We start from the raw sequence: 24,291 nt of genomic DNA on the forward strand, positions 1-24,291 counted from the left end.
CATCAAAGTACAGGAGACAGAAGATGAAACAGCTTTCTACTTCAGGAAAGACTATTATTTATTTAATTGGGGGGATGGGAGATGATCTAAGAATAATACCTACAAAATTTTGTCTTAAACTCTGAATGTGAAATTCTCATTTGTTTACAAACAGCTTTTAATGTAAAACCTTGAAGAGCATTGCAGTGGTTCAGTTTTCCAACCAAATCCTTGATTAGCATCGTCTCAGCTCCAGAATGTCTCTTCTAGCTAATTGCATTATGCATATTCTGAGAACAGGACAAGGTCATAGGTGAAATTGTTCTCTTAGCATAATCACAAAAAAGCATAGATCAAAGTCTGCAATGGGTCTGTGTAGTGCCAGCTCTAATCTTCCATCTCTGGCATGCAACAGACAGACTTGCAAATGGTTGACACTAGTTTGTGAAGCACTAAACAGATCTCAATTCTGTTCTGAAAAGGGAGGTTACACAGTTTCCTTTCACATATACAGGAGCAGGACATGTTGGACAATCAGATCTAATGCACTGGAGAACCAGAATAGAAAGAAATATTTCGTATTCCTGTTTGACAATTAATTATATTCTCCTGGTTACATCTGAATAAACATGCATTTGGGAGAAAGAGAAATGAACAAGGGAGAGATTCTGTTTTCTGATATCAAATGCAGTGGATGGTGGGAGGATGGGAAGCTATCCACTAGACACATCTTTCATTTGTTAGATTGTTTTCTGTGACTTTAATTATTTCAGTTATTGAGATGCCATACCTCAAAGTAGCTTAGGGTATTTCTAACACATCATATTAAAATAGGAGAAAGGCTGAGGGTTTTGAAGTAACATGTTATTACTGGACTTAATGATCCATAACATGCTAATTGCTCATCCCAGTCATGACCAAAAAATATTATATGATTTAATTTCCCTGCTCCTATAACAATTCTTCACTTCCCTTTTTTCTTTCCTGAAAGTTAAATTGCATGTGATAAAATCTTCCCTAGTGTTTTTTTCCCCAGTACTATTGCAAACCTTCATTAAAAAATGCTTGTTAAAATTATACATTTCAGCAATGGAAATATCATCCTTTTGTGTGACAAGTTTGTAATCTTGTGTAGCACACAGTGATAATTATCCATACTAAATGTACTATGTTAGACTTGTTTTCCACATCTGAAGTAAAATGGTCACACGGGATCTTTTGCAGCTGGAGAAGTACAAAAGGAATGGCACAAAAAATGTAAAGAGGTCCCTTAACTAAGCCCTATAGCTAAGTATATCTTATTTTTCTCTAGAGCTTAGCCAGCAGTTCAGGAAAAACTTTATATTCATGGTAGCAGTGTCTTCAGTCAAGTGTATCCCAAGCGAGCCCACTGTTAGCACAACACCTCCCCCGGGCAGATCCATCCACGTTCCCATTGCCATTACATTTCTTTGGCCAACGATGACAGCCAGAAATGTTGGAGGATGTCCAGGTGGCCCTTGAACCTCCCCAGTTGGGGTGAAGCTTTGGCTGTTCCTTCTGTGAACCCCCTTGAGCACTTTGTTCAGCACAGCAGGATTTTTGCCAGAAGCACTCCCAGCTCTGCTCACGCTCTTCACTTCCAGCGGGACGGAGAAGGTGAGAGCTAGGGGCAGCCCAACCGGTACCAGATTAGAGAGGAAATTTCTGGGACTGGGAAGGCTCAGAGGACTGTAGGGAAGCTACTGACTCCTAGTTTGAAGTCTTGATTTCAATATGCCTGGCATTGAAGAATTCTAACTATGATTGATGGTATTTGAATGCTACTTTATTTTGTGCACTGATGTGTAAAGTGATAACTTAGCTTCCCCTTATGCAAATAAGTGCAGCTGATTTCATAGTGGCTATGCTAGAACTGGACACCTGAACTCCACTAAATATTAAAGATTTGCTAAATCTGTTTTTCAGCAAATACTAATGATTTTTTGATTTTTTTTAATTCCAATGTCATATATTGTTTCTTTTAAGTAGACAGAAAACGGAGACAGAATATTTCAAGGACAAAAGCAATCTGTTGTCTGATATAAAACAGCTACCTTTGTTTACCATATTTCGTTTTGATTATGCAAGCAAAACCAATTTAAGTTAAGGTAACCTTTAAAGAAGAGGAATGAGCAAAGCATAATTCTTTGAAAGAACCACAATTTTATCATTGTGGCAGAAGGTCGAGATACAGAGAAACCTCTTCAGAAAGCAAAGTTAGAAATAGGTCTGTAATAATGACTGCAAAAAATAAGTTCTCCTTAACTAGAAAGGACTTTCTTCTCTTCCTAATTACCATTTAAAGTCACCCAGCTCCTAAGAATTCTCTTTGAATGCAAATTCATTTGTTCCAAAATTGAATGTGTCTTTTTACAAATACTGCCAAATTTCCTGTTGACATGGACACATCCAGATTTGAAGATGGCAAAACCAAAATGTTTCAAAAAAAATTTAAACAAAGATTTATTAAGGATGTGTTTCACTAACCGCTGGCTTTGCATAATTGTAAAATAACTTTCAGAAACTGCTGTCAGAGACTTTTTATAATCTTCTCCCTCCCTAATATATAAAGTTACTGAACTGCATAAAAGCAGTGATTTTTCAAAATTAACTAAAGGTGACCTATAATTATTCTTCAGCTACCATAGCACATGGGGCTGCTGGGGCAATCACTTAATGCACATGGAGATAGTCTTAGGCACCTCAACAGGCATGGGAGAAAGCTGATTGTTAGTTTTAGATTTTAGTAGAAAGCAAACAATAAACTGATAATACCGGCTCAGGGTATTCTGTTCTCTTGAAGAGTGCTGCTTACCTGATTTACAATTTCTTTTAATACCTGCCACATGAACACTGCTGCATCTATCTGCTTGCTACAGCATTGAAACACTTCCACTCAGATGCACTTATTTACCGATTCCTGAGAGAAATCAGTCATCAGTTTAAAACAACAGCAGCACATACAGCTCCCAAGGGTAAGAAAAGTTATCACACAAAATAACAGCATTCAAAGTCTGTTTTCTCAACAGCAAAAGCAGCACAGCAGGGAAGGATACAGCCCAAGAGCCAAGCTTTCCCTACACAATGACAACACAGTATTACTGCGAGTGATCTGTTGGACATCTTCAGCCACACATTCTTTTTCTCCATATGTATTTCTAATACTTTTCCCTGTTATTCCTCATTTCCAGCTGTAAGAGGTTCCCTTGTTCACTACTCACCTAGGATACTCTGTTCCCCAAAAGAAAGGTTTTTGCAGCTCTCCTGCTGGGAATCCTGTAACAGCAAAAAACGGTAATAGTGAGTTCCCTAGTTCAGTATGGCTGTATCACAGTCACAATACCAGCCGTCTGGATTTTATGATTATTTTTGTTTTTTTCAGAAGATTCTGCAAAGCAAGTTTTCCCTAAGATGGTCCTTTCAAAATATAATAGAGAAGATCTTTGAGTAGAAGCACAGATCCTCACTCCTGCAGGACCACAATGGCAACAAGATGCTGTATTACAAAAATTTGATATTTTCTTAAGTGGCTGCTTGCATGTGTATGCATGTTTGTGTGTGTGTGTCCCTGCGAATAAACAGCCAGTCAAAAAGGAAACTACTTAATTGCCCCGAGATGTGTTGGCAGAGAAAATATAGGCAAAATACAAGATTTAAGAAACCATTAGTGAGGCCTCAGTCAGCAAGAGACATATGGAAGTAATAAAAAGCAAACCTAAGGATAGTCTGTGAAAATTAGAGGTGAAGGAACAAATAGTCCTTAGGCACTCAGTAATGACAGCCATTGACTAGCAAGGCTGAAAAGCCAGGCCAGCTACAAGAATCACCTGGCTGCTTCTGGTAAACTCCCCAGTAGCCAGAAAACATCATTGGAAACACTTCAAAGAGTGCTGATCTGCTTATGTTGCACTTAGAGACCAAATTAGTTCCTTGAACTCAAAGTCCCAAGCCTATTTCTAATTCCTGGACTGCATTTCAGTGCTATGATTCAGGAGCTGAATACAACAGTTTAAAAATCCAAAGATTTACTAAATAGTTTAAAAATCCAAAGATTTACTAAATAAAACAGATACCTGGGCAAATTTTTCAAATATTGGTGAAAATTGCAGTCCTTGCAGGCACAAATGTGGAATCTGATGTCTAGCAACAAATTCCCATCTACAAAGCATTGGGCTTACACCTGCTTTGAAGACTACTCAATGTGAACATCTCCTCATCAGTGAGGAACCCATTTCCCTGGATGATTCACTTGCTTTACCAAGGACCTTTGCTTTAGCTTTTGAGGTCCTGCCAAGAAACCAACCAGTGATTCAGATCAAAAGAAAAAATGTGCTCAATTCTGACTCTGTTCAGTTTTTCACCAATAAATGGGAAAGGGTTTTCTATATATCTGAGATAAATTGTCAAGTAAGATTTTTTCATTTTCTTCCAAAGTCTCTAAAAAGAATATGCTGAGTGTGAAGCAGCAAGTGGCATGTCCTCCTGGCCTACCCATCTGCATTCTGTACTACTCCCCCCTGGCTATGTTCACCACATATTTGGAACTGACTTGCAAAAAGTATGATTTTCAAAAACTTTTTTTCTGAGATTTTTTCTCTTATTTCCACAGATGGTTTTGTTACTTAAAGCAAGTATCAGTTGCTTTTTTGATTGCTAAAAATGCAATTGTGCAAGTGTCAAGGACAAAGTCTTCTTGATATACTTCTCTTTCCCTTACAGCACACCCAGAAGAGTGCTCAGCTGTGTGTGGTGTTAAACATCTCATTTTAACAGCAAACTGATCAAAATTACTTGTTAGTATGATAAGTTCTTCCTAAAAAGCCTAGATGAGTTGAGAGAAGGACAAATCCCTCCATTAGGGCCTGGTCCAAAATCCACAAAGGCCAACAAAAGTACCTCTGGGCTGGACTGTGGCACTTTGGTTTATATAAATGGCACTTTCCCTATTCTGTGTTGGGATATGCAATGTAAGCAGCACAGATAGGTCTCAATGTATGTTCATAGGCATATAGTGCGTATCCAGTTTGGTTTGCAGGACTTGAATCCTCAGTGTCCTGCTCACAGACATTTTGTGACTGATATTTGTATACATTGTCATTGGTTTTATGGGCTAACTGCCATTTGGTGTTAAGCACTGGAAACACACTCTGGACTTCATTGGGTTGTCCCTTCCAAATAACAGACCTTAGCAAAACTTACTGGGCATCCAAAAGAGGTTATTTAATGAAAGAAACACCAGGGTCTGTTAACCTTCTTCCCTCCACAGGTAATGAGAGGAACTGAGGCCAAAATAAAGAAATGAGATCATAGCAAAGATGATACTAATTAAGGTCTAACAGTCACCCCACAAATCACATTTAGGGATCACACATTCCTGACACACCACTATTCAAAAATCTATATGCTTGCCATCACACCAGGTGACTATTAAGGAGCTACAGTCATCTTCTCCAGCTATAAGTTTGTATAATGAATTTGCACTTGCAAGTGTACCAGAAAAAGCTGCCTCTGTACTGTGCAAATAGATCTGTTTATACTGAATTAGGTGCAAACTTTTACACTCAGGTTCATTTACCCCCTAAAGGCATCTTTATGTGACAGTGCTGAAACAGTCGGATGAGTTAAGCAGTGAGATAACGCTTTCACTGAATCAGTCATGAGAATTAAAGAGGGAAGAAGCTCCAACCAGGAGTTCACAAAACAGATTGATAATTGTTTCACTCCAAGTAAGGATCCATTTTAGGAAAGACATGCCTGAGCACAGAGGTTGTTGAAGGAAGTTTCTGCTTCTAGGCAGAAACACTTCTGTAGTTAGTTTGCTCTGAAAGAAACTTAGAAAGTTTTTTCAAGCCAAAGCAGAATCATAAGCCAATAGAATGCAAGGTATATTCCAATTCTCTGAGTCTTCTTTAAGTATATTACCCATTGCACAATAGGCAAGTCCTTAAAAAATTACGTAATATTATAAATGATTCCTGGTAAAGCAGAGGTGTTTTGTTCTCTGGAGATTAGTGGCACTAAATGAGGAAAGGTGCTTGTCCTTGTGGCTTGCAATGGTACAAGGAACAGCTTCAGAGCTAGCAACACAAGGCTTGTGTAAGCAACATCTCCCTAAGGCAAGCATCAATGAGAAAATCCTTGTAAGCAACAAGGACAGTGTACCTAAAACTAAGAACACCTTGAAATTATAACAGGAGATAGCTCTCCTGACAGTTTCTTATTTTGTGCTGCTCTGCATCCCTCTTGAGTAAGGAAATTCCTTTAAGTCTGTGCTCCTCACTTGCTTGGCATAATCTGGCTAAAAGAATTAATCATAATACTCAGAGAGATCATAGGATGTAGGAGCAATAAATACTAAAGTGATTATTTATATATCATGAGAGAACAAGCAAGTAAAGCACTAATCTGGAGAAGGAAGTCAGACAGACTTCAGAGTTTCACATCTTAAGGAACGGATATAGGCACTGGGAAGCTTCTTCAGGTTAGCCCTTGACCACAAATTTAGCCTGTACTGCACCTTCTCATGCTTTCTCCCTTTACATGCCCCCATAAGAATAATGTAGGCCAAAAGCCCCTCTCTCAGTTGTGTGTACGTTTCATTGCTAATGCAGGCCTGAGCCTACTCTCAAGGCTTTACTCACCAAGATCACCCAGAGAAAAACACGTGTTCTCTCTTATTGCAAACACCCTCCCCTGTCATAAACCTATCTGCCACGTGGATGATCTGGACTTGCAAGTCTGTCTTGGCTGCTTTCCTACATCCTACCTACTTCTGCAGCAATATCCTACAACTGTGGATAGCAGAGTTCAGGCTGTCACAGAACAGCAATGATACCCCATCCAGGCACAAGCAGCAGGATAGATGAGCTGGGCTAGTTCATGCACTACTGTGGGCAGCACAAGAAACTAGGAGCCATGACCTATTTTTCATTGACCATTTCACATTGGAACATGAGCAATCTAACACTTATGTCAACTCAAAGCTAAGGCTACACAGGGAGGAGGTGGGCATATGCTTGCAGTACAAAGGAGGGATTCATCAATTATCTGGCTGCCCACCGCTAGACGGTGCAGTTCTGCTCCTTCCTCTTTCTTCTCTGCTGTCCATTCCCTCTTCCTCCATTTGATCCTTCAGTAGGCTGTCCAGGCCATCCATGGACTCACAGAACAGTTGAAGCTGAAAAGCACCTCTGGAGATCATCTGGTCCAACCCCCTTGTTCAAAGTAGGGTTAACTACAGCAGGTTGCTCACAGCCACTCCCAGTAGAGTTTTAACTGTATCCAAGGATGGAGACTCCACGACTTCTCTGGGAAACCCAGACCTGTGTTTGACCATCATAGTGAAAAAAAAATCTTTTGTTTTCATGGAATTTCCTGTATTTCAATTTATGCCCATTATCTCTCATCCTGTCACACTGGAGGCACTACTGAGAAGAATCTGTCTCTGTCTTCTTTAATCTTCTCCATCAGATACTTATACACATTGATCAGATCCTCCCTGAGTCTTCTCTTCTCCAGGATGAAGAGTCTCAGCTCTCTCAGCCTCTCCTTTTATGTCAGATGCTCCAGTCCCTTAATCATCTTCATGGTCCTTCCCTGGACTCATTCCAGAATTATCAAGTCTTGTACTGGGGAGCCCAGCACTGGACACAGTACGCCAGATGTGGCCTCAACAGAGCTGAGTAGAGAGGAAGGATCACTCCTTTGACCTACTCACAATGCTCTACCTAATGCATCCCAGGACAGCATTGGCCTTCTCTGCCACAAGGGCACATGTCTAACTTATGGTCCCCCCAAGACTCTCAGGTTCTTCTCTGTAAAGCTTCTCTCCAGCTGATTGGCCCCTTGGTATTTTGGGTGGATGCGGCTATTCCTCCCCAGGTGCAGAACATCCTTGACATCCTTCATGATGTTCCTATCAGCCCATTTCTCCAGCCTGTCAATGTCCCCCCTGAATGGCAATGTGTGTTTCAACTACTCCTCCCAGTTTTGTACCGTCTGTGCACCTGCTGAGGGTGCGCTCTGTCCCACTGCCCATGTCATCACCGAAGATGTTGAAAAGGGTTAGCTACAGTATCAGCCCCTGCGGAACAACTGCTAGTGACTGGACTCCAGGTGGACTTCATGCCACAGATTACAACCCTTTCAGCCCGGCAATTCACCCAGTTTTCAATCCACCTTATTGTCCACTTATTCATACTTCATCCATTCGTCTAGGAGGATATTATGGGAGACAGTGTCAAAAGTCTTGCTAAAGGCAAGATGCTCTCCTCTCACCCATCAAGCCCATTATCTCATTGTAGAAGGCTAACAGGTTGGTCTAAGAAATAGTTTCCAGGATGATTTGTTCCATCACCTTCCCTGGGATCCAGGTGAGGCTGACTGGCCTGTAGTTCCCCTGATCCTCCTTCTTGCCTTCTTGAAGATAGGGGTGACATTTGCCTTCTCTCAGTTCTCAGGAACCTCCTCCAATTGCCACAATCTTTCAAAGATAAGCATGAGTGGCTTTGAAACAACATGGCACAGCTCTCTCAGCACTTGTGGGTCTCATCAGGGCCCATGTACTTGGGTATGTCCATTTTGTTCAAGTGTTCCCTGATCTGATCCTCCTCTACCAATGGTAAGTCTTCCTTGCTCCAGACTTCCCCTCAGGGTCTCAGGGGCCTGGGATTCCTGAAGGGTGGTCTTGCTGGTAAAGACTGAGATGAAGAAGGCATTGAGTACCTCGGCCTTTTCCATATCCTTTGTCACTAGAGCCTCCACCCCATATTGCAAAGGTCTACCTTTTCCCTAGCCTTTGTTTTGCTGTTAATGCACTTGCAGAAACCTTTCTTGTTACCCTTTATGTCCCTAACCAGATTCAGCTCCAGGAGGGCTTTGGCTTTCCTAACGCCATCCCTGTATGGTTGGAGACTATCTCTCTGCACATGGTAGACACATAAATGCTTCTTGGGGCAAAAAGTCACTATTTCTCTAGATATTTAAAAGGAAGCAGTATTTATTTATTTATTTATTTATTTTCAAAATCCTTAGGAGCAAAGACATCCTACAAATCCTTCTTCATCCATACTTGTCACAGCAGCTTCCTCTGCCTCCCATGGGCCATGACAAATCTGCTGAACCTTTTCCTTATTTATCACACTGCTCCACATGCAGGAACATCTCACGCAATGGAATGCACCTGGCTTACTTTAAATATTCTGCTCTGAATTTATGCTGACTTTGAAACTCCAACAGCACTCTACCTGCATAGAGCTGCTTTTAACTTAACCGAAGGCATCTTCATTTTATCCATTATATCAATTTTAAGCCCTCTCTCTCAGCAATGGAACAGCAATATAAAGCTTGTTAAAATATATTTAAAATTTGAAACAGTTTTCCTCCCTGCTTTTACCATGGCTTTGCTGCCACTAATGAATCCATTACCCAGCTAATATCTTTATGGTTTTATTATACACATTTTGCAGCTGAACACACTGAAATTCAGGGAATGCTGTTACTTGCCCAAATAGACACAAGCAATCACTTTTAATCTGATTGTTCATAAAAATTATGCAGACTTTCCCTATGACATTATTCTAATAATGGATGAAGTAAACTAGAAACACGTGGCTCACAGAATCATGTGAAAATTTGGGGTCCACATCTAACTATCAATTCAAATTCTCTAATTGAATGCCATTATTCATTTATATTGCATGGCACTTTTAACTAAGCATCTAGTAAAAATCTTGTAAAGCCTCATTCCAAGTCAGTGCATTTACAATTTCCAATAATTAGTTGGTTTGTTTAAATGCAACTTCTGACAGGCTACTGTAAACAGCATGTAAACAGCAGGGGTGGGACACAGCTGTGCTAATTCTGGGATATACATGGGTCTTTGCTGGTTGTTTTATTAGCAATTCTTAGATGTGTTTAAAGCCTGTAACTGCTTTTCAAGTGTCATAGAATTAATTTAGATTGGAGAGTTTTAAATGGATAAGATATAAGGAAAAGACTAATTGCTGGTCAGTAAACAAATAATTTTGAATTTACATAATGAATTGAACATGAGGACTACTAAGCTGCTGTTCAGTTATCTAAACACAGGAGGTAGGGCAGGGCACAGTTGTTTAATAAGACTCCATACACTTATGTTTGGACAACTTAATATCTTCCCAGTGCCTTTTGAGATGCCTGTTTCAGCTCCAGCAGCCAGTCTAGATGGGCAAAGGTATCCCTGCAGGTCCTAGCTCAGACCTTTCAGACATGAGGAAATATCTCTAGCTCTCTAGGGTACCCCAAATGGCTTTCAGCACCTATATTTAGATGATTAGAGTTAAACTCTCTGTGTTACCTGAATCTCCCATGTAATTTCAGGTTTTATCCTGTGAGTATAGAGGATAAATAAAAGATAAATTGTGTGAGGCACAGTAAATATTTCGCACTATGCGTGAGTTCTAATCTTTACTTTCAGAGAAATAGTGAATGAATTCGTTAATAGGTAAAGAGACATAATCGCCTTAAAGCAGAGGACTCTGCAGCCTTTGGCTCAAATCTTGGCTCAGTTTCCACTTTACCTGGAAAAAAAAGGTCTTTTCTCAGTTTCTGGCTCCTGCTTGTAAAATAGAACCCAGCATTTCCCAGCCTCACTGGGGTGATGTGAAGTGAAATGAATGACTATTTGTGAGAGGGTCAAGTAACATAGTGTTAAGATTTGATAGGAGCTAGAAAAGATGTAAACAGACATGTCTTTACCAGACCCTTTGGTCTTTATTTTAGAAAGGGGAAAAACTCTCTAGATTCTCCCAAGAAAAAGAAAAAGTCCTCCTATTTTATATATTTATAGATAATAATTTTTGGAAGAAGAATCTTTGGAAGAAGAAATAAAAAACAGATGCAAGGATCACATATTATTTCATCTGTGATAAAAGAGAATACTGGTCACTAGTAAACCATGAAAGCTGAAAACCAGGATCACTTTAACACACTCAAAACTTCCTTAAGAACACAAAATGTTCAGTCCAAGGCAATTACATTCATTAACCTCACGGAAACTAATGGAGCACTTAAAACTACTTCATCAATAACCTGCCAGTTCCTACTCCAGCTCCTACTCCATCACTACTCCAGTTCCTAAGGGAAGTGAAAGTGTCCCTGCATACAGTCCGCTTGTCCTCCTGAGACCATTAAACTAGGTGCTACTGCTTGGTTCCCAGCTAGATTAGAGCATTCTCTTGCAACTCAAAACATCAGAAAGCTGTCAGCATCAGTATCTGCATGCCACTTTCTCTAGAGATGATACTTACTGGCTAATACAGGCTCTTATCTATGGTTTTCTATACGGATGCTAATTCAAACATAATTTTAAAATTAGGTTTTAAATTAAATCCTCTTTCTGCAACATGTAATGAAGCTGCTCTCTAAAGAGGCCTCTTGACTTTCGCTAGAGAACTGCAGTATAAGCACAAACGACTTAGAAGAAGCGTAGATATAAAATACAGAGGTAATACTAACAGTAATTAATTACTCAATACATGTATTCAAGTTCACACCTTATAACTGTCACTCATATTTCCTCTATTCACTGTAAAATCACTCTTCACAACTGTTCACAACCCACAAAAATTTTTTTTTAACATATTCTAGGAACATACGTATTTACACTTGGAAAGAAAATTAAATATATCAAACGTAACGAGTAGTTCTGTTTCAGCCTTCACATAGTCAAAGGCCAACATTTTAGTGCTATAACGAAACAAACCCTTTCTTCAACACAAGCATAATAGTATGCCTTGGTCATCACTTGTATCTATTTGCAGTACATATTGATTGCTCTAGAACTCTTTAAAACAAATAGAGTCTTGGGGGAAGCATTTTTGTGTTCCAATGATCATAATTAAAAACAGACTATTCATACTGCTTTGATTTTATGATGCATTCAGGTATCTCTGTAACATCTGAAGACAATGACGTATACTTGTTGCCTTTGTTAAATACCTCTAACTGAAAGGAAATTAATAAGAAAATACTAAAAAATAATCTTACATTTAGAACTGAAAAATGATTAACAACCATTTTAAACATGTATAGTTGTTAATCTAGCACACCGAATTAATTGAAAAATGAGGAAACTAAAAGAACTCATGTATAGAATACATCAGCAGTAAGCTTTTATAATAAGACAAAATATATGTATCATGTTTTATAACTGGTCTTTGCAGCACATCTTATCTTGATCCATCAACTTCCTTCTCTTTTGGAAATAAGTAGATTGTTGACCATTCAAGTTATCAGTAATTTAGTAATGAAAATGAAATGCAGTAATAAAGAGTAAACAAAAGGATGTTTGCACTGAAGCTCAGCAAAATCCATAACAATCTATTGCTCATTCAAGTTTTGCTGTATTCTCCCAAATCTAACAGCTTTTAAAATCATCTAGTTTCCACTGCCTATTAGGTTCCACTTTCAGCAAAGCAAGACATTTTCCTTTGAGTAATTGAGTAGTCACAATGCTATTAAAAACACTAACGAGGTGACCTGGTATGGAGATTGCCATGATTTCTTGTTTAATGCTTATGTCAGTGATACAGACTAGTGATAGAAGAATTTGCATTTCTTTCATTAGCAATGCCTCAGAGACCTCACTGTGTTCTGTGCACAGAAAGCAAAGGTATCTTCCTAAAGTTTGGAAGTGACTAGGGACCCCCATGTTCTCCTTCATTTCTTTGTGTACCTGATGATAGATCCTTTTCAGAATTCGCAGTTAAAGGTAGAGATAATGTCTTTTTCTCTAAATGGCTGCATGAAGCCTTCAACATCTAACTGAATCTGGAGTTGCTGGGGTTATTTTGATAATCTCACACAGTACATTTCTGTTTCCAAATTGAATTATCTCAATTTTTAGAATTAACTTTGGAGTTAAGGCCTTTTCCAGTTACCGTAGAAGCAGCTTTCCAGAAACAATTTTCATTGCACATTTTAAAATTCAGTTTTCTCAAATACCCCTCTCAGTAAACTCATTTACCAAAAGCAAAAACACATAGGCCACCAACACACTAGAATCTTGTCTATTTATTGAAGAGTAGGAGCACTTGAGCAGATAACAAGTCTGCCCTGCTCATTCTTGTCTTCAACAGTGACCAGGAGTAGAAGAACCTGTACTCCTGAAACAGAGTTTATATCTATCTGTTCCTTTGTTCTTAATAGAACACTCATGTTTTCAGATCATCTGTTAATACATTGACCAGCACTGATCCCTGTGGAATTCCTCTGGTAACCCACTCCACCAGCTATTGTGAAAACAAATCATTTTTTCCTAACTTCTTTTCTAATCTTTAATCAGCCATTAGAAGATCTTCTTTCTTGACCCCTGACAACTACTGATAGCTTTGGGAAAGAACCTCATGAAAAGCGCTCTTTGGAACTAAGCATACTCTACCAAGCATATTTACATGCTTGCTGAATTTCAAACAACTCTAATAGACTAATGAAACACCTTTTTTTTTTTCCTACAAAGAAAAAGTAAAATCGAAGTCACATTGACTCTTTCAAATTATATCATATATTTGCTCATTCTCTTTTTTGATATAGTTGCTACCAATTTCCTTCATATGGGAGCTAGACTGAATTTTCTGTGGATACTTATTTCTCCCTAGGTGCTCTTTCAAAAAAAGAGTTTGACATCTGCCTCTTCTATTCCTCCTGTGCTAAGGCCAGTATAATTGATAAGCTACACACCAAAGCTGGCAGTTTGGCAATTTCTTATCTGAATTCCTTTAAAACACCTAAGAGAATATTATCTGGCTCTCCCCTCTGTCATAGTTCATTTTATGAATTTCTCCTAAAGCATCTTGACCTTAAATTTGAGACACTTACTGGGATTTACTTCCCATAAGGGAAAGCTCTAGGATAAGAACCTTCCAAACTCTTTCATTGTGAAGAATTATCTTTGTTTTATGAACTCTTCGTTTTTAGTGTATTTGAAAAAAGGTTTTATCGTTAGTTCTTATGCTATTAGAAAGTTGCTCCTCCAAATCTTTGTTAGCTTGCTATATGAAAGCTACATTTAACTTGCTAGAGTTCATGCTCATTTTTCATTCTCAAATGACTTTCTCTTTTGTAGGACTTTTTTTCTGCTGTTTAACTATGCCTTCAAAAAGGTCATAGTTTTTGTAGCATTTCACCAGCTCTTACAGAACTCACTACAGATGACTACCAAAAACACAGCTGTAAGCAGCGAGGTAGTAATTCCTGGGTGTGAGATTTGCCTAGAGGTAGAGCACACAGTATGGGTATATTTGGGCTCACAGAGCTCAGTCTTATGCAGTGCAGTTCTTTCCCAGCAGTATTAATGGAAATTCATTAGTGATGTGACAATCAGCAACTTCAGGCCCAAGCACTTCCCAGGTCTCCCAGGGGACATTTCTCATGCAAAGTTTCCATGCCCAACAGTAGCGGATGACTGTGGCTTTCTTTGAATTTTCCTCCTATTGATCGTAATTTCTGGGCAGGACAACATTTTTACCTCTCTCTCTCAGGTGTGTGGTGGTTTTATTCCAAAAGACCCACATAAATCCTTTTCCTCCTAAGAACAATCTTAAAAGGACAGTGAGTAGCACTATCCAAACTTCAAGGTCAAACACCAGCAGTGCAAGAAGGTCAGTAGTTACAATACAAAATACAATTGCCTCTATACCCATGACTGATTGGTTATGTATGACAGCTCTCTGCTTCGTGACACAGCAAGTGTGAAATTTAGCTTCAGTAACTCTAGCCTCTCGTTATAGCTTTCTTTAATGCGCCATGTCAGAGAGGCTGTGAGAGCTGAATGCTGCTGAAACTTGAAAGGACCCAATGTTAAAGAAGACGTAACAGCAACAGTTCTCATTTTTTGCCGACTAACCTTCCTTTGCATTCAAAATACACCTGAAAAAAGCAGTGGTGGTCTGTGCTTACTTTAAGATGAAAAACAGCTGTCATTTTTGCACACATACTTTAGAGTTCTGATCAATTTAATGAAATCTGTCTTAAGCGTTCATTCAGATAATTAACAAAAATGTGGCTGCTTAATGATAGTAGCCTGTTAATTAAAGTGGTTAATTAAACTGCGATCTATGCCTAGAACTAATTCTAATCAAAAACCTGCCTAATTATCATACTCACCTTACAAATGAGCTCACTTAGTCACAAAAGACGTTAAGTGATTGGTTTGGAGGCAAAAATTATTTTAAAAAATAGGTAAGTGCAGATACCAGGATATAAGATTGCCAGTTCTCTGCAACAACTTCTTCACTGTGATGCATTCATATTGTGCCTTTCAAAAACTATTTCACTGTGTGATCAAAAGAGATTCAGGAAAACAAGGAAGAGTCACTCAGCAATTTTTGACAAGCCAGTCCTTGGTGACCGAAATCACAGAGATTATAGCAGCCAACTTTCCAGACTGTGGCAGCACAGAAGAAAGGCTGATTTAACTTGCAAAGCTAGTAAGGAGAAAGAAAAGTGTCCAAGTAAAGATAACACTATTATCCACTATTAGCCTTAGAAATAAAGGTATTGACTTTTAAAGTCACTTAGGTTTCTATGTAAACTCAAACTGAATGGAAACTGAACATCCAAAACCGTACACATCTTTGAAAAAGCTCAGCTATTTTAGTTCATAAACCTCCAAACTAGGCATTGCTGATTCTGCTGTCTAAAAACAACCTGGAACTAAAATTAGTGTAAGACAGATTGTACTGTTCTTACAGAATAACTTCAAACTATGTAGCCAAGAATTTAAAGTTAATTACAGATACCACTTCTTTTCCTTGAAGATGAATGGCTTTAAATTTAAACATCTTTTAAGCATTTATTAGCTTTCTTGGTCTATATCACAGTCTTCTCTAATCATGTTTATTGATGTATATTTATTAATGTCATAGGACTGAGTTACTATCAGTTAAAGAACTACTGCATATTTATGAAGGTATGTGTGTGCATGTTTTTGCTACAGCAAACAGAAGATAGAAACATTAGTTTAAATTTTAAGGAGAGAGATTTAAGCTGACACATTTTTTTCTACGTTTGCAATGGACAGGCACAAATTACTGCAGCTCAGCTGATGCTGGGTAACTTATTAAATAATAGTAATTCAAATTTATATGAGCCCTTGCATTTCCAGAAATATCCACTAAACTTTGTATGAATCATAGCTGAATTACCATGTTCCTGAGCTTCTGATTTTCATCATATCTGATTTTCAGTCACAAACACATGAACTGTACAGATATTATCTGTAGCCTGATATACACGTTTTTGAAATATTTACTTTAAAAAAAAAGACTCAAAAGTCAGATACTTACGAATCTGATTTGTAGATGCACTATAAAAAGCATTGACAGTAGTTGGGCTGGTAAACCACCTGTATTAAGAGCAGAAGAAATGAACTATCAGTACACTTATGCATCTTTAAGAGCACAATGAACAAAGATAAAAGGTGAACTTAGTGAAAAGCAATTAAAACCTAGGATACATAAACCTTTAAATATTTCTCCAATTCAAAATGTGCGACTTATGCTTTCTGGATCATTGAAATCTATTTCAGTTTAAAATGCATGTGAATTTAAATGCATGTTGAAATGAAATGAATTTCAACAAGAGTAATTGTTAAGCTTCTTACTACCTCGTCTGTTTTATTTTTAAGTGACTGTTGTGCTTGTGAGATTTGCCATCCTGACAGACTGAAGTCCTGATTTCACCTAACAGATGCAACACCAATAGCAGCAGTGAAAGCTATTTTAGGTTTTGTTATAACTGTCTGTCAAGCAGATGTTTTCAGGAGCTACCTCTGGAAACTAGAGAAGAACATTTTGAAATGAGTGAAGTGGCCTCAGTCTCTCCGCTGAATAACCACATGAGCAGTTAGGATGATTCCAGCAATATGGGTGGGTTCTGTGTGGAAACTAAAGTTAGAAATAAACAGCTGCACATTCTGTACCCTATGCAGTGAACATTGCTAATTTTATCAGTGTGCCCATAAACAAATGGGCCACTTGCATCACAAAACAAATTTTTAATTGGTATTTCATCTCATAGTTCAATTTCCAGGACAGACTGGAAAGAAACCTATCTCTGAAAAGTAAAAAGTAAGTATGAACTACCTTAGCCTAAACTCACATATATCAACAGCAGTTTCACCCAAATCAGTAGAAAAAAAATTCAGTAGACTTCAGCAAGATCCAAACCCCCTCAAGGTGAAATTCAGACTTCAGTGAGCCCAAGATTTCACCTAATGTTTTTATAATGAAGAACAGAGATAAACTTAAGTAATAAAGATGATGAGAATTAGTGGTTAATTCATAAGAAATTAGAAACAGCTGTAATAAATGCCCACACAGGAAAAATCTTGATGTCTTTTGCATTATATTGCACTAAAGTTTTACAAATCCAAAGCAGTGAATGCAATGGAATTGCTTTGAAAAATTTTGTCCAAAGAGCTGCAAAACAAAGAGTGAGACAAAGGAAAATCTATCAGGACACAGAAGAGGTATGATAGCAGTGACATTTGAGTACACAGTCTTTAAAATAGTACAATCAAAAGAATGAGTTATCTGCTGATCCCAACTGTGTTTTTTGCTGGCAACTGATGTCCTGACATAATGCAACAGAGGAGAGTTTTAGAACAGCAGCAGTCTGCCTTTTACCAAGAAATGTATCTGCCTCTCTCATGTTCAAAGCTGGGCAGCTTCTTTTACAATGCAGCAACTGAGAAAACTAACCAACAAAAGCATCAAAGGGTGATGTCATGTAAATATCTTCACCATCCATCACATTATAGACTCTAATTGCCACAGATAAACCTCCCAGCTTTTTTTATTTGGGAGATTCTGAAGGGGAGGAACAGGGTAAGTGTTTTTTTTTTTTTTTTTTTTTTTTTTTTTTTTTTTTTTTTCTATAATAAAGAGATGAAATGTCAGTGATAGTGTAGAAGGACAATGGAAAACTGCATAAAGGATGCTTATGCTGAGGGGATAAAGAAAAATACTAGGGGCTCTAATTAACTACGTTGTAATTCATTCATGAAAGCAATCAGCTGAACTGTTTTGGAGGATGCAAGGCAGCCACTTGCAACGTGGTACCTGCCCTCCAGTCAAGCTATAAGGCTTAGCATTAGGCCTGAAGGTTCCTGTCCCTTTTGACGAAGACAGAACTCTTACCACTGATCTTTCTTTAATCTGTGGCGTGACATACTGCCTGGCCTCTGGTGGCTGCAGAGTGCACCATGGCTGCCATGCTCTCATGCTGATGGACCTGCCTCACAGGTAGAACCTCTCACCACAACATCTCTGTCCTGAGACCACTTCTTTTTCATGATCCACCCACCAGCATGACTGTCATCAGCAAGGTTAGATCCTGATTCCTGAGCCTAATATAAACCAAATACTGATAGAAGTCCCATTTTTCTCAGACAGAGTAAAAGTGAACTAAGTTCTTTACAGGTCTCTCTTGCATGATGAGGTCTGAAAAACTATCCTGCAAAAATTTTTTATATTTTTAAATAGATAGGTACAGAAAACGTAATAGCTGTACCAAGAAGCCATGAAGAACAGAGTTCTCAGGTGGCAAACACAGCGCACTGCTTAATTTTGTTTTTGGCATTTAGACACTCTAGCAAGGAGCATACTTACACTCCAGCATTTTGTTGCATCTGAGTCACTCTCAAAAAGATTAAGAAAGCATTTTCCATAAGAACAGCAATAACTTTGCTTCCTTTCAGCCTAGAACAACAACTTCACCTCGCATCCCTCATGCTTTCAGTGAGCTCCTTCAAATAAGTGAGTCCTCAGTGACAGACCTTAACTAATAATACACCAAATTACTACATGATCTGTAATAAATACCTGTTGAAGTTAAATATTCACATTCCTATTCGAAGTCAGATTATCTGGACATTTGCACTAGGTCTGATTAGAATTTCAGTACATTTGACTCATCTATGATACAAAAAGATCTATTTGCAGAAGGATAGAAAAAGGACAAGCATAAGAAAGTCTAAGTTCCCATTACTTACTAACTAAATAATAAAGCTAGAGCCATTTCCACTTCTTCCGTGTATTTGAAAGAAGGACAGCTCTGAGTGATGTCCTATAACATTACCTTATCAACTACTGGAGCACAGTGTGATGCTGTAGATTTGACACTTTTGTAAGTTTGAGATTTCTCTTGCAAAGATGAAATCTGAAACCTGCACCAAATTAGAAAGTGAAACAGCACCTCTTTTAGCTGTTTGTTTATGCTGTAACTGCCTCAATAGTATCTACCTTTCTGAGTTAAAAGTGTTCTCAGTTAAGACTGCTACATTGGCAGTCATGAAAAGAGATGATTAGGAAGAGCTACAATACCAAGACAATTTTTTTTAATCCCTATAAAGCTTAAACTGAAGCTGTTATTTGTTCTCCTGACTTTTTGACTTAAGAAGAAATCACTCAGGTAGAGAAGAATTTGGTATTCAAAGTCCAAAGTAAGAGAAAAAGACAGGTAAATAAAAATGAACTAGTGAATATATAATGCACTTAAGCCAGTTAGAAGTAAAAGACAGTACAAAATTGCTAATAAGCTGGAATCTGAAAGATCTCTTCCCCATATAAGAAAGGAATATAAAGAAAAATTTCTAAAGGGGAGAGAATCATCAAAGTGACTTTTGAAAACGTGTTTCCTCTTCTCACTTGTTAGTTTGTTTGCAGACATTTTCCCTTGTAGGAATAGAGAATTAGCCTCCTAAAGCAGGCTGCCTCTTATATTCCCTAGGGCTGGGCAAGAAACATGGATGGTAAGGCTGGGCTCAACGCACAGTGTCAGATCACTGCTTAAAATGAGATTCAAAAAACAGGAAAAGGGTCCAGGTGGCTCCTTTCTGGCCTTATTCAGGGCCAGCCCTGAAGTCCATCCACAGCATTTCTGAGCTGAGAGCTCAGCCAGTCTCCTACAGACAAACACCCACCTAGTGTACTTCGTGTCTGCTTTTCCTTTATGTAGGAGAGTGTTTGCACTGTCCTTTGCTGCATCCAACTCAACACCACTCTGAAAGCTGTCTTTCTCTCTAACTCACCCATAGTGGAACCAAGGACCAGGACTTAAAAACAACCACATGCAATCAAGAAACCAAAATAAGTCCTGAAGAAAATCCAGGAGTCTTTTCCTATTCCACCACCTGCATTTCCCATTATAGCGCTGCCAGATGCCTGCATCTGCAGCACTGAAAGTGGAGTGAAATGTGAAGAAAAATTTGGCCATGCTTAAAAACCTTTAAGGAGTTGTATTGATTCATCAGAGAAAGAGGAATATTAAAGAAGGACCAGATATTTCTCTGCACTCATCCTAACACCGATTTGTGCCCTGCAGGGAAAAATATCAAAGAAGTTCTCTGCCCCTCTGCTATTTGCAAGTATGCTATTAGTGTTAAGAATGATAGATTCAACCACAGTGAAAAAGGTGTGTGCTCATATATATATTTATACATATGTACAGACATGGTTCTATAAATGAATAAGTAAATGCTACTATAGGAGCCTCATTCTCCTTTATCTCTCTCTTCCACTTTGCCATCACTTTCCCACGCACTGCCTTTCGCCTCCCTCCACTCTAGTTGTGTCTCACCTGGGTTATTATAATTGTCTTCACACTTGGTCCTCCTCCCTCCCACGCTGCCCCCTCCAATGGCTCCTCATCCACTTAGCTCTCTCAACCCAAACCGCTCCCTTTCATGCATCATACTCCTCAGCTACTGTCACGAATCTTTTTCATAGGTCTCCCTCCTGATACCAGCATTTATTTTCTGGTTTAGGACAGCTGGCTGTTAGGATAACAGCCAGTTCCCCCGCTAGCTGCTAAGATCACAGCTGGTTCCACCTCGGGCAGCTGCGGTGTCCGTGGGCGGAGCCCAACCCTGATGGGTAGGCAGGGCCCCTTATGGGGATCAACCAGGTCTCAAAGACATCCAACACGTCCCTCTTCCCATGGTCTGAGCAATGCGGTGCCTGACTGCCTCCCTGCTCCTTTTCCTGTAAACTGGCTAACTGCTAGGTCAGGTGGCAGAAAAACAGGGGACAAGGAATTTTGATAGGGGCTCCTGGTTTGGGGAATTTTTTCTCCTTCCTAGAGCATGAAACTGTTGAACTTCCAGAATAAGTATTCTGCTTTGATATCCGTATTCCCAACACCAATGCTCTTGTTTTGTCTTCTGCCTCCAGCTCCTTTATCATTCCCACAATGCTTTTGCTGGGGTTTGGAGCGAATCATCACTTTGGTTTTCCATATAGTGGATGGTGCTGAGGAAAGTGAGTCCGGTTTGAAATGACACTGCTGAGAAATGTGGACTGTTTGGCAAATGAGTGCAGTGTTTTACCTTTCGTGGGTAATATTACTTTACTGCTTACCACTTATTACATGGTGAACTACCTGGTTTCTGTCTTAGATTATATTAAACTGTTTGCTTAAACAGTTTTATAATATTTTAAAACATTTTCTTATGTACCTTTTTCAGTCCACAGCATGGACCACCTTATAATAGCTATTTATTTACAAATATAAATGTTTTGCTAAAAGCTACTGAATTAGGGAAAAGAAGAAAAACAAAAAACAGAAACAACAAAACCCCAAGGGAAATTATCTATCAACACAAATGTCAAGCTCCAGTAGATCAATGACCTGTTGAGTGCCACGAAAGGTAAAAGCTTAAGAAAAAGTAAAAGCATCAGAAAGCTACAGTCCGTAGTCAAAATGTGGCAAACTGATATTTTTAAGGCCAGATTTGACAGGTTTTAGAGTGGTAGGTCCCCATCCCCCACCAGTATCCTCATGCAGCAGGGGGACTGCCATCCTGCTGGATGCACCTCTCCCCCCTGCATGGTGGCAAATGCAAGGGAGGAGTCATTCACTCCCTTTTGCTCCACCTCGTTGGGTCTTAGGATGAGCTGCTTTGTGACTACATATGAACATTGGATCTGTTCACTTGTTTTTAGCAATGAAAGAGTAAAAGCAGACCAGAACAGATGTCCTACTTTGGGGCAAGACTAAGGCCATGAAGAGACTGCTGTAGCCCTAGAAATGAAGGGGGAAAGACAAGCATGAGGAAGTATTCAATCTTGTAGTGGGCAATGGAATAAATTCTTCATTTTTTTTAAGCATACCCATGATGTGACAGTTCTCAGATTACGGCCCTTGAGCTGTACAATTCAGGGATTACCTACAAATTAATTTTCTTACAGATGACATTTCCAATCGTGCCAAGAATAAATTTGGTCAGCATTAGCGCAGCCACAACTCTTTTCATGAGAATGAACGATAAAGGTTGTTGATCTCCATTTCTGTAGGGAAGTAAGTGTTATTTCATTGTTCACAGGAAAATTGTTGGTCTGAAGAGAATGTTTATTACCATGATCTAGTCCAGGCATTCAAGGCTGCAAAACCATTCCCTTGGATTAATTCTTATAGTATCAGAGAGGGGTATGGATAAAAGGTAAAATTCACAGATAAAATTAAGCTATAAACATCCCCCCAAAAATAATGGGGCAAGTTCTAACACCCTATCCAGGAGGAGCTCATGCTTGTCCTGCTAGCAACCTCTACCTGCCTCACTGATGACACAGAGCTATTCTTGAAGCAACGTATGGTCAGCACAAGTGAGAATTACTGGAGCCATAAGGAAATACAGCCACAGAAACTAAGCAACACTGATTGTTATTAGTAATAATAACATTATCTCTTACTAATGATTCCACTCAGAAAATGTATTTCATAAATCCCTGCTGTACTATTCTAAATTCTAACTGTGACCAAGAGACATAATCCAATTTTAATTGAGATTCAATTACCTTTTTTCATTAAATTTAAAGTTTAAACTGCAGGCATATGACTAGTGTGCATCAGAACAGTACCTAGAACTTAACAAAAAAAAGCAATTTTATGATAAAAATATCCACAGATGTTTCTGAATAACTGTTTTTTCCTGTAGACTTTCTGTTTTTTAATATGATGCTGTATATAAACTACATAAATTAAGAAGATATAAATTAAAATATTTTAAAAGATTATGCAAATTTGTGTTTTGTCTACTCACTCTGTTTTTGGAACTTCTTTTCTAAGCCAGTAGAAATCAGACTGGGCTGTGTATTTGCGAGTTTGTAATACATTGCCAAAATAGTCACTTTCTGTAAACTTCATCTGTATAAATAAAGCATGGACATTTTAAAAACATGTCCAGGAAACAAAAGCTGACATAAAATAATTAGAATTTTTATTTTAAACAAATAATCACCTAATTTTGAGTCATTATCAAAGGAAGTAAAATTTTCACATATGACAGGAAGGATAAATATTTTTAAAGGCTGTTTAGAAAAGAAAAGTAGTGGCTGAACAGATCTGTGCAAAGGATTGGAGCATCAGAAAAGCTCTTGCCCGGACCAAAATCAGAGAGCAACCGAGGAAATCAGAAGTACACATAATGATTAATTGCAGATCATATGTTTCTATGGTTATTGGTAAGTCAGACTCTTCCATAGCAAAATAGGAGACTGGTTTTATTTTGAAAGTGTATTTTAGAGCACTTTCAAAAAAATGTAACAAGGCTCTTTCTTTTCAGTTTGTTCTGTATTTCATTACAAATATCTTATACTCTACTTCCTTAGAGGATTCTGCCATGCTTTCTTATCATTTCTCACATTAAGTGGTATTTACAGACATAGGGCTCCAGGTTTCCATAATTCTCCAAATCTATTATCAAAGCTCACACACATGACTAACCATGCAAGAATAGAGGCTGTTAATATTTTATAAATCCAGCTGATAACCTATCACGAGTTTGAAGCAATCCTAGGATCAAGTTACACTTCAAACTATGGTTTTGCAACCCTGATTAACATGGGTTTTTCATTACTGCTTATCTGGGCAAGTAATTCTCTACCCTGAATGGTAAAGCTTGTCATGTCCTTGGCCTCATTACACTGGGGGCAACAGTTCATTCCACCATCTCTCTCTCCTCTTTCCATGAACAAGGACTGGGCTTGTAGAGTTGGTTCTTCACAGGCCTCTCTATAAATTATGCTTCTGTTTAGTTTTATTCATGTTCTCTGGCAAGATGATTCTATTATGACTTGGATTTTGGTGATTCAGGGTTCAATCTGTTGTTCAACACTGTGTGTGACTCCAGGTAGTACTGTTCATCATATTCATGCCAGAGTTACTCCTTTCGAAAATGGGAATACAGGTTATTCTTCATTATCTGCCTTCCTGCCTTAATTAGGCTAAACAGAAATTGGGTTTATCATAACA

General features: G+C 38.5%; 1 protein-coding gene across 1 annotated transcript in view; it reads right to left on the reverse strand.

Moving 5' to 3' along the window:
• Positions 1-24,291, reverse strand: part of PHEX (phosphate regulating endopeptidase X-linked) — a 104,058-nt gene that overhangs the window by 11,699 nt on the left and 68,068 nt on the right. The window contains exons 14-16 of the mRNA XM_085310869.1: positions 23,081-23,184; positions 16,326-16,384; positions 3,222-3,276 (exon numbers count right to left, since the gene is read on the reverse strand). Of these exons, the coding sequence (XP_085166995.1) occupies positions 3,222-3,276; positions 16,326-16,384; positions 23,081-23,184 (218 nt within the window). The remainder of the gene's footprint in view (positions 1-3,221; positions 3,277-16,325; positions 16,385-23,080; positions 23,185-24,291) is intronic.

The sequence above is a fragment of the Rhea americana genome, unplaced genomic scaffold, assembly GCF_003343005.1.
Source record: "Rhea americana isolate MKP2758 unplaced genomic scaffold, rheAme1 scaffold_329, whole genome shotgun sequence".
NCBI classification, from domain to species: domain Eukaryota; kingdom Metazoa; phylum Chordata; class Aves; order Rheiformes; family Rheidae; genus Rhea; species Rhea americana.